General features: G+C 38.9%; 1 protein-coding gene across 9 annotated transcripts in view; it reads left to right on the plus strand.

Moving 5' to 3' along the window:
• The first annotated feature begins 6,845 nt into the window (after positions 1–6,845).
• The window catches only part of LOC117541056 (ecto-NOX disulfide-thiol exchanger 2-like), a 261,284-nt gene continuing 253,429 nt past the window's right edge, over positions 6,846–14,700 (plus strand). For all 9 annotated transcript variants that reach the window (XR_004568261.1, XR_004568260.1, XR_004568259.1 and 6 more), the window contains exon 1: positions 6,846–6,954. Coding sequence is in view for 2 of the 9 variants with exons in the window: in XM_034208109.1 (XP_034064000.1) it covers positions 6,933–6,954 (22 nt within the window). In the remaining 7 variants the exon portion in view is untranslated. The remainder of the gene's footprint in view (positions 6,955–14,700) is intronic.

The raw sequence follows: 14,700 nt of genomic DNA on the forward strand, positions 1-14,700 counted from the left end.
CCACACTTTCCTTTTCTTGTTATCGCTTAATTCACTTCCAGTATATTTCATCACACAAACTATAAAGTGCCAACCCGTTTTCTGGGACAACGTGTTGTTCGGCTAATGAGGTGTGGCTCTGACAGGCTGGAGGATCACCGCAACCTTCCCCATCCAAATGATCACTTGCTAATCACTAGCGAACAGAAAGGTATGGAGGGCAGTCAGGGAACAGATGATGGGAAATAATGAGAATTAATGATGATAAGGCATGAAGGGAAGTGGGAAAAGATTGAACAGACAGAGGGTGGGAGATAATAAATAGGAAAGAAAATCAAACATAACCGTCTATGCGTGGCGCTATATGCGGGACATCACACATTTCCTGCTAAATACATAAACATAGAACGCACAACAGAAGACAAACCCTGAGTGTGTTCTCAGCTCAGAAGAGGATGTGAAGACTCTGCAGAGGCAGTGGAACCAAACTGTGATTTAAAGCTTGCTGTGTGCCTAAGAACAATGAGTGGCTTCATTTGATATGAATATCTAACAATCCAAGATCTTAAACTATTTTATTATATATTTCCATTTTTAAAATCAAATTAGGTTTTTTATGAAGAAATGGATGTGACAATGGGGAGAGCACAGGAGTGTTTGATAAAGACATGAAACACCTATATGGGTTAAATATCTGCGGGTTGCTATAAAGTAATATAGTAGGTTTCCTTTATGAATCAATGTTCCCTCACGTAATTACAAATATAGATTGTGCTTTCACGAATGACCAGCTGATGCATAAATTGTGCCTTTGGATTGGAATGAGCAAAAATTCATGCCTATTTAACAAAAGAAATGGCTACCGTGACATTTTCTTTGATTGTAAAGATTTTAGGAAGAAAGTGGAAATCTTCTGGAAGGAATTACTTTGATTTATAGCACCACCACTTTCAAACCACCCAATTCACTTTATCACAGAGAACTGTAGTGTTGTTAATGCACAGTGCTATCTATAAAAGCCACAAAAGGTCTCCTGCGTCTGTTAGGCATTATGTGAAATTAGCATTTGATTAAATGAATGTTCTGAATAAGCAAACCATGTAGAGAGCAAACCATAGTTTGAATATTTTAGAAAATGCAAACATCATCCCACAGGGACATGCAAGAAGAATAAAAGAACACATACTGGCTTTTATTCATTTATATTGGGTGACAGAGGTAATGGAATTCAGTCTGGAAACCATTAAGATTATTTATGTCTGCCTTTCTTCAGAGGAAACGTGTGCGGAGAAAGAGAGCCCCGTTTGGCTGTACATGACATACGCGACCACTAAAGGCCAAAGCAGCCAATGCATGAAGCACATCTTGCTCACCCAGTGAAGGGTTTCGAATCTCTTCTTCTTCTTCTTCTTCTTCTTGAGTATAAAAATAGATAGTGTTCTCAACACCACAAACAAAGGATATGCTCTGATCTGCCCAGTGTTTGCATTGAACTATGAGTCAAGCCAGCTACACTGAACAAAAATATAAACGCAACACTTTTGTTTTTGCTCCCATTTTACATGAGATGAACTCAAAGATCTAAAACATTTTCTATATCCACAAAATAACCATTTATCTCAAATATTGTTCACAAATCTGAAAAAATCTGTGATAGTGAGCACTTCTCCTTTGCCGAGATAATCCATCCCACCTCACAGGTGTGGCATATCAAGATGCTGATTAGACAGCATGATTATTGCACAGGTGTGCCTTAGGCTGGCCACAATAAAAGGCCACTCTGAAACGTGCAGTTTTTCTTTATTGGGGGGGTCTGGGGGGGTCCGAAAACCAGTCAGTATCTGGTGTGACCACCATTTGCCTCACGCAGTGCAACACATCTCCTTCGCATAGAGTTGATCAGGTTGTTGATTGTGGCCTGTGGAATGTTGGTCCACTCCTCTTCAATGGCTGTGCGAAGTTGCTGGATATTGGCAGGAACTGGAACACGCTGTCGTATACGCCGATCCAGAGCATCCCAAACATGCTCAATGGGTGACATGTCCGGTGAGTATGCTGGCCATGCAAGAACTGGGATGTTTTCAGCCTCCAGGAATTGTGTACAGATCCTTGCAACATGGGGCCGTGCATTATCATGCTGCAACATGAGGTGATGGTCGTGGATGAATGGCACAACAATGGGCCTCAGGATCTCGTCACGGTATCTCTGTGTATTCACAATGCCATCAATAAAATGCACCTGTGTTCGTCGTCCATAACATACGCCTGCCCATACCATAACCCCACCACCACCATGGGCCACTCGATTCACAACATTGACATCAGAAAACCGCTCACCCACACGACGCCACACACGCTGTCTGCCATCTGCCCTGAACAGTGAAAACCGGGAATCATCAGTGAAGAGAACACCTCTCCAACGTGCCAGACGCCATCGAATGTGAGCATTTGCCCACTCAAGTCGGTTACGACGACGAACCGGAGTCAGGTCGAGACCCCGATGAGGACGACGAGCATGCAGATGAGCTTCCCTGAGACGGTTTCTGACAGTTTGTGCAGAAATTCTTTGGTTATGCAAACCGATTGTTGCAACAGCAGCTGTCCGAGTGGCTGGTCTCAGACGATCTTGGAGGTGAACATGCTGGATGTGGAGGTCCTGGGCTGGTGTGGTTACAAGTGGTCTGCGGTTGTGAGGCCGGTTGGATGTACTGCCAAATTCTCTGAAACGCCTTTGGAGACGGCTTATGGTAGAGAAATGAACATTCAATTCACGGGCAACAGCTCTGGTGGACATTCCTGCTGTCAGCATGCCAATTGCACGAACCCTCAAAACTTGCGACATCTGTGGCATTGTGCTGTGTGATAAAACTGAACATTTTAGAGTGGCCTTTTATTGTGGCCAGCCTAACGGCCCGTCTACACTACAGGCATAACAAAATCTTGAAGCTGGGCGTGTCTGAAGCTTGGCGATTTTTTGCGAGCAACGCGACCAACAACCAATCACATGAATCTCCCGCCCCCGACATACAAAGCAATAGCAATGTTAAAACGAAGTAAACTGGATATAAAATCCCCAAACAGGCAAAAACCTACCAGTTTCACCCACTGTCTCTGCCACCTCCCTCCATGCCTGGTTCCTCCGGTTTGTATCCCGATAAATAGTTCTGGTCGGAAAGAACCGGGTGATTTGCTACCGTAATTTCTCGTTTGGAATATGAGGAAATGAACTGCGGTCTGGCTCTCCCAGCTTGCACGCGGTTTGATTGGCTAGCGCTTGTACTGGCGGGAATTGCAAAAACGGGATTTGATTGGCTGACGCCAGCTTCGAGCAAGCATCGAGCCTCAAAAGTTGAACATTGTTCAACTTTTGACGCCGATAGACGCTCGCGATGCTTGCAACGCCTTGCCATGCTACCCACAATGCAGTTCGGCGAAGTTTGAAAATATCCTACGTCACCCCATTCAAATGAATGGGCGAAGCGTTGAAAGCATTTTTTGACGCCTGTAGTGTAGACGGGCCGTAAGGCACACCTGTGCAATAATCATGCTGTCTAATCAGCATCTTGATATGCCACACCTGTGAGGTGGGATGGATTATCTCGGCAAAGGAGAAGTGCTCACTATCACAGATTTTTTCAGATTTGTGAACAATATTTGAGAGAAATGGTTATTTTTTGTATATAGAAAATGTTTTAGATCTTTGAGTTCATCTCATGAAAAATGGGAGCAAAAACAAAAGTGTTGCGTTTATATTTTTGTTCAGTGTAAATCCCATATAGCCCTGCTCAGTGACATCAGCATCAAATGATCAATACCGCTGTTTACATTTGGCTCATTCAACACTGAAACCACACGCTGTGAATTAATTGAGCTCTTACATACATTATAGCACAGAGCATATTGGGGCTTTATTTGCATATTTCACAAAGTCTAATGTAAACAGTAATCCTGGAAGTGGTGGAAATAATGTAAAAAACAAGGTATTTTTACCCCAGTACGGTAAATCTGCTAAATTTATTCAACATACAAAACCTAAGATGAGCTTAGATTTAATTACTCAACAGCGTATAAAATAATTAAAGTCGCCCCCTCTTGGCTAACAGTAAAAGTATATATACACATGAATGCATTATTAGTAATAATACAATTCAAAACTGTAATGTAAAACACTCACAGATGACATTTCTTTATTATTGTATTGCTTTCTGATTACTTTTACATTTGGCTCTTGCAGAGCAGCTTGGTCTTACGTCTTCAATAACTCTCCAAACAATAAAATGCATGACTAAATAAGCAATAAAGGTAGGAAAATAATATTTTCCAACTCAAAAACAAATTGTTCTGCTTCATGCCATTTCTCATAGCGAGAATAATTAATGTTTCTCTTTATGCTCTGCATGTGGCACATAAAAAGGCATATTCTATTTCAACCTACACTATCCAAGGCAGGTGATAAATGACTTTCTGTTTCCATAATAAACTAACTAAATGCCCCCGAATGAATTTTAATGTATTCATACATTACTTTAATGTATGCTATATGCACTGTGCAGTGACATGTAATCAGACTGGCTCTAAACATGTTATTTCCATATGAAGCAAAATGGCCGTGCAGATTGAGAAATAAACATCAATGCTCAGTGAAAAGGGTATGCCTCATTTATTTCTTCAATTGCGTCAAAGTTGTTTAAAAATCGATGCTGAAAACACTTTGCTGTATATGATGGATGCACTCTCGGCCTAATTCCTTTCCACTTTAGGAGATGTCTGAAGTTGTGTTTATCTCTGACCTTTTTTTATGGTTCCAGGGTGAAGGGACAGTAATTCAAAAAGGATTTTTCAAGAAGACATTGGTGTCAACTATTAAATGCAGAATATCACCTCGGTACAAACCCCATTTCAGACAGGGCAAAGAATAAAACTGTAGGTCGTCTGTTGCCCAAGCTTTTATCTAACTTTTCACTTTGAAAGGTTTTCAAATTATTTCACCAACCCTGCAGTGTCTGTAAATGATCTGTAATTTAACACGGCACATATCAAACAGCACAACCACTTCGCTGCTTTCAGAAATATATAAGAATCACATCTTTAACAGGAGAATACCTGTCAAAGTAAATTGCTGTTCCACTCCTGCTGCTGTCTTGATGATGGAAGAACCCACAAAGGCTTCTCCAATGACTAAAAGGATGGTGCTGAATAGCCACAAGCACATCATATGGTACATGAATTGGGCCACAGAGAGCAGATGATGTTAAACTAAATTGGAAAGAGATAACACACTTCGTCAACATGTTTTGCCAGGTGCTGGGAGAACTATTTCCCAGTGTAGAAAACGGCTCAGTGATATTAGGCGAAGAGCCAGCAAGGCGTTGGTGGTGAAGCACTTCAGGGACAGTTTGGGTGCAGCAGGAGCACCTTCACCAGCCAGAATCTGGCAATGGAGGATTTAACCACTTAACACAGCACATGTTAATCGTGTGAAGGGAAAGTGTTGTGTTTGGCTCGTGCTTTGCTCTGTTGCTGCGTGCATTTCTCCTTAACTTAGGAAAAGCTAAACTTTAAGGATCTGTGACCAAAATACCAAGTGGAATCAACCAGAGAACACAGCAAAATGAACACATATTGACCTAATAAAAAATATGTTTTTATAGCGTCCGTTCTGCATGAATATAGCAATCACAAAAATAGATGCATCTTATCCAATCTTGGTCACAACTAGGTTAAGGAGTCCTAATGAGGACAACAACCCAGATATTCACTGCTGTGGCTTATTCCGTAATATCTTTAGACGCCTGGATAATAATAAAACAAACAACTGATGTATTTTGGTTTTAAATTGAAGTCAGATAAAAAAGGTGACTCAATTTGAGATATTTACTCTTTTGGGGCATTATGTAAGCTCCCTTCTTAAGAAAATTCTTAACTCAAAGACTTATAAGTAGCTTTTTCAGGAGCTTTTATTCACATTATCTTTAAAAGCTATGCATATCGACATTTATTAATGCAAACCCCTCTGAGATTATACTGCAAAATACTCTATCCACTGGGAAATACAGTGAGGTTTAATTGAAGGGTCTAGAAAAAAGCAATTGAGGTAAGAATTTTTGCTTAAAACTACTTTTTAAGGCCATTAATAAACGTCTACGCTCGAACACACTGATACCTGCTCAAAATTCTGCTTAAACAGTAAGTGGTATTTAAAATAATCTTAATAAATGTAATACATGTGAATTTAGCAATGAGAACCTTCATGGCATAGGCTTTCCCACTTGTGGAGAACATTTACAATGTTAGCCTTCTTGCGTCAGTGTCACATTTTGTGAAGTATGTGTTGTGTCTATTTACTGCTGCTGTGACCTGTTTCGGTGTGGTACTGTTCACAGACCGGTGTTCATTCCGTTTTTCTCTCAAGTTTTGTCATTGTATTCATAAAAACCTATCATCTGTGAAGAACACATATTTACATCTATTTTGTTACACGGAATAAAAGGAGCACCTGCCTTCAAAATAAATGGACACATTCATTTTAGTGATGTAGAAACGTAAGTAAACAGGAGGGTCAGGTCTACATACGCGCTCTCTGAAAGAATAATGCTTTCTGAAGGTATTAAAAGACAACATCTGTATTATGTAAGCTTATAAATCTATATAAATGTTCGTTAATCCGTACAAAAGAGTACCTGAGTATCAAGTAGGATTTATTGTGAAAGTCATAACCAGAAGTTGTTTGAAATGGTTTTGCTAGCTTGACAGTGCAGCGTGCGTTGACTGTGAGGCAGGTGATAACTGCTCACCGTTGGTTGTCATAGGTTACACGGTACCGTCGAGAGGACCGTCTTTTCTACCGCAGTGCAACGACCGAGAAACTTCACCACTTCACGGATTAATATCAACCTGAGAGACTTTATCTTCGTCCGGACTGTTTAGGTCTAACAAATCCGCGACAGAGGACAATGTTTCTCCTGCAGTACACGGGTAAGTGGGCTGGTCCAACTATCCTCACAGCATCACACGGTGCACACAGAAAAACACGTTGTATTCACGAAGAACTGTATGAAGTGTGTCAGTGTCGGCTAAATGCTGACTTTAAAAATACTTCATAGCATGTTATGGTAATTAGATCACCTAATGATGCCATTGTGTTTCTGGGGAACACAGCAGTTTCTTTTGGTATTGGCGATTTTTAGCTTTTTATGGCAACATCAAACTATTTTCATTAATTGTGTTTGGATTAACTGTGGCTCTCAGTTATTGCACTGTTGTATCCAGAGATGGAAGAAGTAGGCTACCTGTACAGAAGTAGAATCAACAAAGTGAAGAAATACTCTGTTCCAAGTCAAAGTCCTGCAATCAAAAAGTAAAAGTACAAAAGTATTAGCTTTATAAAATGTTTAAAGTAGCAAAAGTAACATTTTAAAATTCTCATTTCAGAACATATACTTTTTTGATTATTATTATGGAGGCATTAGAGTGTTATCAAAGCTGGTAAAGGTGCAGCTAATTTAATTTACTTTGTATACTGCAGGGTAGCTTGTGAATGTTTCTCCAGGTGCATCTAAAGTCTTATTTAAGTGTTGATTATATTTCACATTATGAAACAATCTGCAAAACAGCTAAAGGTACTTAAAAATGTAGTGGAGTAAAAGTACATTATTTACCTCAAAATTGTAGTTGGGTATCAGAATCAGAATACCTTTGATTAGTCCCACAGAGGGTAAATGTACATTGTTACAGCAGAAAAGAGCCAAAGACAGCTTAATGTTACCTAAGTAGCATGCATAAAAAAAGTACTAAAGATAAACAAAATAAATTAAAGTAACAAAGTTACACATTTTACAAAAATACACACCCTGTAACAGTTCTGAGGATTTAGCAGCCAGGTATATATTGCACAGTTTTTAACGGCATATAGATATTGCACATAGTTGGTATTTAACAACAAGAGGTGTTACTGTATAGTCTGTGTTGTTGTGTGTGTGTGGGGGTCTATTAGGGGCCGTGCTGGTTATATAGAAGAAGTACAAAGTAGCAAAAAATATATATATTTATTAGGGCCGGGACTTTAACGCGTTAATTAAGATTAATTAATTACACAAAAATTAACGCGTTAAAAAAATTAACGCATTTTAATCGCACTTATTTTTGCACCGCGGAACGTTTCTCACTGGATGAGTTTCAGGCGTACCGATTATACTGGAGCACCAACTAACGTTCATGACTTCAGACAACAACAAACCACAGTGAACAACAGTGGGAAATGTTGTTTTAAAAAACGGACGGATGGAAGCGTCGATAAGAGCACGGTTGTGTGCAAATTATGCAAAAAGGAATTCGCATACCACCGCAGCACATCAAGCCTCAAGTATCACCTCAATGCAAAACATATAGCAGCTAGCGTGGAAGCTAGCGTGGACGTTAGCCTCTTTTATCGCGTTCACACCAAAAAGAGCCGGTACTAAAATTAGTTCATGAGAACCTTTTTACCCCCACGAAAGCAGGGACTTTCGTACGGCTCTCTTGTGAGAAAAGAGCTATATTTCTGATTGGCTGGGCGGATTGCAAACCACGCCCCGTAAAACTCCCAAAAAGTTTTGTGAAGCCGCCATTTTATTATCCTCGCATTAGCATTATTAGCATTAGCCCAGCGCAGAAACGCAGAGAGACTAACTTATGGCAACACAAAATAAAACATGGGAGCGGTGGAGATGAGGAGGTGTCGGCGTTCTGGCGATTTACTCGGAAGGCTGCAGTAGAAGCTGCTGGGACTCCCAGCAGCTTCTACTGAAGCCAGTCCCCAACTCCGGGGACTTCCGGCCGGGGACTTTGGGCGGCAGTATACGCCGTGAAGTGGTTTGCGGCCTGCCAGTAAACCCAAAGCAGAAGAAGAAGAAGTGACGTCAGCGGCTTCATTTGCCTAATCCTCCCCCAGGTTCAAAGAGTTCTTATGAACTAAGTTCTCATGAACCTTTGTGGGAAAAGTACTGCGGTGTGAATGCGCCTAATGGTATACTAAAATCCATGTGAAAAAAATGGCTTCTCACTGTTCTCAGGTCAAATATTTATATGTGATTACAAATGCGATTAATTTCGATTAATTAATTACAACGCCTCTAATTAATTAGATTAATTTTTTTTAAACGAGTCCCGGCCCTAATATTTATACATCTAAATATATTATTAGAAAATGGGACAATCTGAATAATGACTACTGTTAATACTTTGGTTATTTTACTTAAATAACATTTGCAATGCAGGACTTTTACTTGTAACTTGAGTATTCCTACATGGTGGTATTTCTACTTTTATCTTAGTAAAAAGTATTTCTTCCACCTCTTGTTTGTCTTAATAATTGTGAGTGAACATTGACCTTTCACAAGTAACATCTATTTAAATCTCTATTGTTTACCCTCTGTTGAAGGGTATTTGAAAACTTGCTCAAAATGTAGCATCAAAGTTCCTAGGCCTCTCAAAACTTTATTACAGGATTAGTTCACTTCTGTTCATAATGAGATTCATACAGCTCATTTGACTTTATAATATGGTTTATCCCTTTTCACATCCTGTGAGCGAGGGGAGAACTTGGGGGAAGTGTGAACTTACTGTTGAAAAACGATTTGATTTGGTTTGGATAGGGATAAATAAAGTTAACTTTATCAGACTCTCCAGCCACAAATCTGATATGGCTGAGCAATCATAGCTTTCCCTTATTTTGGGACTTTAATTTCAGAAAAACACATTTAAGAGATCTTACAGTAGCCTATATGCTCAGACTAAACTGACTATCTGTTCCTGAGGAGGAACTCTGTTAGTATAGCCTCCAAAGCACACTAGAAACTACTGAACTCAGCCTTAATATGCCTGCTGGATTAAAGTCATCTAGGTGTTTTGGTTGATTGCTGCTGACTTTGTGTTTTCTCCTTATTTCCTAATTTCTTTGTGATCCTTAAGCTGTAGTAAAATAAAACAGTTTACAGTGTTGATCACTGAGCAATTGGGGGATCAGATAATCTATAAACTGACTTACAGTGCTCCGTTTTATTCAAACACTTGTTTGTTGTTTTAGCTGCCTCCAGTTTATTTAGCTGTGATCTCATTTGAACTTACTCCAGGTCTCTTACAGCCAGTCTAATAATGGATTATATAATAAGTGCTCATCATTTGATGTTTATTTCCCCCGGTAACGTGCCGGCCAAGTGTTGCAAATATGCGAGCAAACGTTTTTGAGGAAGCAGCTCTGTAAACACAGCTGTGCAGTATAGTCAATCAGACTGCTGTTATGTTTGTGGACTTGATACTCTATTTATTTATTTGTCATTATGGATACCTCCCATTGGGCTATGAGACAAGTTATCAGAACGCCTGTTGTCTGACAAACTGTCAAGAACCTAAAAGTATTCACTATAATATCAAAAGAAACAAGTGCAAGCCTGAGTAGTAGTGATTTACAGTATATAGCCATATTTTGAAATTGTTGCCTTTTAGTTTTCTGTAGACTTGCTATGGTTCTAGAATATACCGATATATGATTGACTGATCAACGATCCAATATCATCGATGCAAAGTAAAAACATTGAGCATTTCTTTTTACTTTCAAATGGCACCTTTGTTTCACTATTCCTGTCCAAAACATTCTAACAGTGCTTAAGTATGAAAGATTTGGCCCTTCATAGTGAACAACTGGACATCCACTAAGATTAAAAATAAAAGATTGTTTTTAGAGAATATATCGTCAATTTGTATTTAATTTTTTTTGAGAATTTATATACATGCAACTTAATGTTTTTTTTGTTGTCAATTTATTGAACATGTCAGAAACAAAAACATACAACAATAATATATACAGTGGGGCAAAAAAGTATTTAGTCAGCCACCAATTGTGCAAGTTCTCCCACTTAAAAAGATGAGAGAGGCCTGTAATTTTCATCCTGATATCCTGGATATTTTGGCTTTGATATAGCTTATATGTGGTTTCCAACTTAATTTATTGTCTATGATTACTCCAAGGAATTTTATTTCCAATACTCTTTCTAATTGGACGCCATTTATAGTGAGTTTCTTCTCTGTATTGGTCGATCAATTCCCAAATATTATGAGTTTGGTTTTGCTTGCGTTCAATGTTAATTTATTTTGGTCAAACCAGATCTTCATCCTGCTCAGTTCCTTCTCCATTGTGACCAATAGCTGTTCTAAATTGTCCCCACAGCAGAGTAGACTTGTGTCGTCTGCAAAAAGAATGGTTTTAATAGTTTTTGATACTTCACATATATTGTTAATATACAGAATAAATAGTAATGGCCCCAAGACTGAGCCCTGAAGCACCTCACATGTAACCTGCAGTAGTTGTGATTTATGGCTTTGTAGTTCAACTTACTTGTTCCCTGTTATGTAGGTAGCTGGATAGCTATGATAGTGCAACACCTCTAATGCCATATCTCTGTAGGTTTTTTTAATTAATAATTCATGGTCACCCGTGGCAAATGCTATTTTAAGGTCCAGAAATATCCCTATTGCATATTCTTTCTTTTCTATTGCCTTAGTAATGTGTTCCATACATTCTATAACTGCAAATGATGTGGTTCTGTTTGCTCTGAAACCATATTGTTGTTCATAGAGTATGTTATGTTTGGTGATGAAGTCATTTAGTCTTGTATAGTAGATTTTTTTCCAGTATTTTAGAAAACTGTGAGAGCAATGAAATTGGATAGTTTGACGGTACATGTTTATCTCCAGATGTATGTATTGGTATGACTTTAGCAGTTTTCATTTTATTTGGAAATACACCGGTTTGTATTGACTGATTACAGATGTGAGTTAGTGGTTTGGCTATACATTCATTAATGTTTTTAACTGTATGCATGTCAATATCATGACAGTCTGTAGACCTATTTTAAGTTGTTTAACTGTGTCAATAATTTCATTTTCATCAGTCCCTCTTAAGAATATAGTTTCCTTCACATATATATCTTTACTTTCAACACCATCCCTACAACCAGTATTTGGAATTTCCCCAGCTAGACAAGGACCAACATTGACAAAGTACTTAATTGAAATCTTCAGCAACTGAGGTCATGTCATAAATTACTGTATCGTTTTTTTGACAGAAAACTGTTTGGGTATTGTGCCTTTCCATTTCCTTTTATAATAATGGTATTTAATACATTCCATGTGTTTTTAATGTTATTTTTGTTATCCTCCAATAATTTGTTGTAATGATTCATTTTGCTACATCGTATTATCTTTGTTAGTTTGTTTTTGTATGTCTTGTATTTTTGTTCAGCCTCTACTGATCCATTCTTTAAGAAGTCTTTATATAATTCATATTTCGTTTTACATGCATTTAATATTCCCTTAGTGATCCATGGTTTTTCAGCATATTTTTGTTTCACTATTTTCTTTACACGAGGACAATGTTTTTCATACAGCCCTCATAGAATATGTAGAAATGATTCATAGGCTTCATTTACATCTGGTACATACACTTTGTTCCAGTCTTGTTTAGATAATTCTTCTTTAAAATAATTAACAGACTCTTGTGTTTTGTGTCTTGTAATTGTGACTTTTCTGGTGTCTTTTTTGATCCTACAGTTCTGTATCGTTGCAAAGACTGGCAGGTCACTTGTGTCACTTATTAATATTCCACTTATTACTTTCCTATCCATAACATTTGTGAATATGTTGTCAATGAGTGTTGCACTGTGTGATGTTATTCTGGTTGGTCGTGTGATTGTAGGATATAAACTGTTGCTGTACATAGAATTAATAAATTGTGTAGTTGCATTGTGTTCTTGTGGGTTCAGCAAATCAATGTTAAAATCTCCACATACAAAGAGCATTTTCTTGCTGCTTGTGTAGTTATAAAGTTCAGCTAGCTTTTTCTCAAATGTGTCAATACATGATCCTGGTTTTCTATACGTATGCAGCTTATCAGAAGGTTTTTAGATTTTTTCATTTCAATTTCTACTGTTATGCATTCCATAATGTTGTCTATAGCTAAAGACATATTACTGACAGATCTAATTTTAAAGTTATATAGGATATGGTCTGATATCAGTCTCAGGCCCTGTATCAAGATCTTATTGCAACTTTTTGATTGCAGCAAATATACAATTGTTGTTCGAATAATTGAAATAATATAGCATTCCATGATTAACACCCCAAGATTGACCTGAAGATTAATAAATCAATCATTTGATCTAGAATGTTAAATAAAGGCTGAATAAATCAAAGCTATGTTGTGTTTTGAGTAGGGTTGCAAAGGGGCGAAACATAATGCACAGTGCCTGTAGGGGGTGTGGTCTCAATAGCCATGCAGTAAGCAGTGTGCTATGGCATGGATATTCAAGTGTACTTGAATGGCATCTGTTTGTTTTAGTCAAGATTATGCTAAAATATACTTTCCCCAACTATATTTAAGTTCTCTATGCAGAGCCAACCTTCAATTTAGAAAATTCCCCATTTATTCTCGTTTATTCCCGTTAATTCCCATGGAAAGTTTCCATCTTTGAAAATAACCGGAATTTTGCAACCCTAGTTTTGAGCAATTGTTAGATCAGAAATAATTTATATGTTAATGTTTCCTGACTCCTGGAGTGATGGAACCAAGTCTTGACCACTCTCAAGAATGTGATGGGCGACATCTTTGCATCCATCACTGTAAGTGGAGGCTGAGTGACCTCAGGAGCGACCATGGTTGAGTTAAGGTCTATCATCCCCTGTGACAGGCATTTACCTCCACCCTGCACCGACCCTCTCTCTGATCAATGACCAGGGGCCTCATTTATAAAGGGATATACGCTAAAAAAATGGCGTACGCCAGTTTCTACGCAATGTTTGCGATTTATAAAATACTAACTTGACGGGAAAACGTGTGGTCCTCCACGCAAACTCTAACCCATGCGTAGGCCTACGCACTAAGCACAAAAACGGGAGAGACGAGAAACTGCGATACCGTTGGCAGAAGGAAGAATGGACAGAAATATGTGGAAATAATACCATAAACAAAATGTTACCTCTCATTTATCATATGAAGAATTCATTTTCAAACATTGATTAAAGCCAATGTTAAAATGATTAAACAAACGCCTGTTTGAGACTCCTCAGTGCACACAAAAACATAACTTGGAGAAATAAATAAATACGGATATTGTGGTGACCACCTTTAATACACTGGGTTACATAATCCACACATGGAACTAGAGTTGGGGGTATTGTTTCCACACGGACATGTATGTGGTTGTCTATATGTATTGTGTGCCCTCCTGTCTTCTCTCTCTTCTTCCCGGACTGCAACCGGACAACATGTCCTTTTCTACACTCTAATAAATTACCCTTTTGCACCTCCATTGCACAGCCTCCGACTCCCTATCTCTCGGCACTACATTGGTGACCCTGACAACGTCTCGTGAAGTTTCCGGGACGGACCCGAACATGGCGAAAAGCGCTGTTTTTCTCGTTATGCCAGAGATTGTTGGAGACGTCCGTGGCTGCCATGGGCACACGGACTGAGGCTCGGTGCGCCCCCCGCGGAATGGCTGAGGACGTCACTCGCCATTCCCGCATCGTCTCGACACTGGAGGACAGCGGGCCTTCCATCTACACTGAGACGATGCACGACCTGCTGGGTAGGGGAGAGAACCAGACTCCTTCCACGTGGGGTTGTTTCTTCGGGGTGTGCGGCTGCAAGTCCAGGCTGCGCTAGCTATCGACGACTAGCAGCTAACC

The sequence above is a fragment of the Gymnodraco acuticeps genome, unplaced genomic scaffold, assembly GCF_902827175.1.
Source record: "Gymnodraco acuticeps unplaced genomic scaffold, fGymAcu1.1, whole genome shotgun sequence".
NCBI lineage: Eukaryota > Metazoa > Chordata > Actinopteri > Perciformes > Bathydraconidae > Gymnodraco > Gymnodraco acuticeps.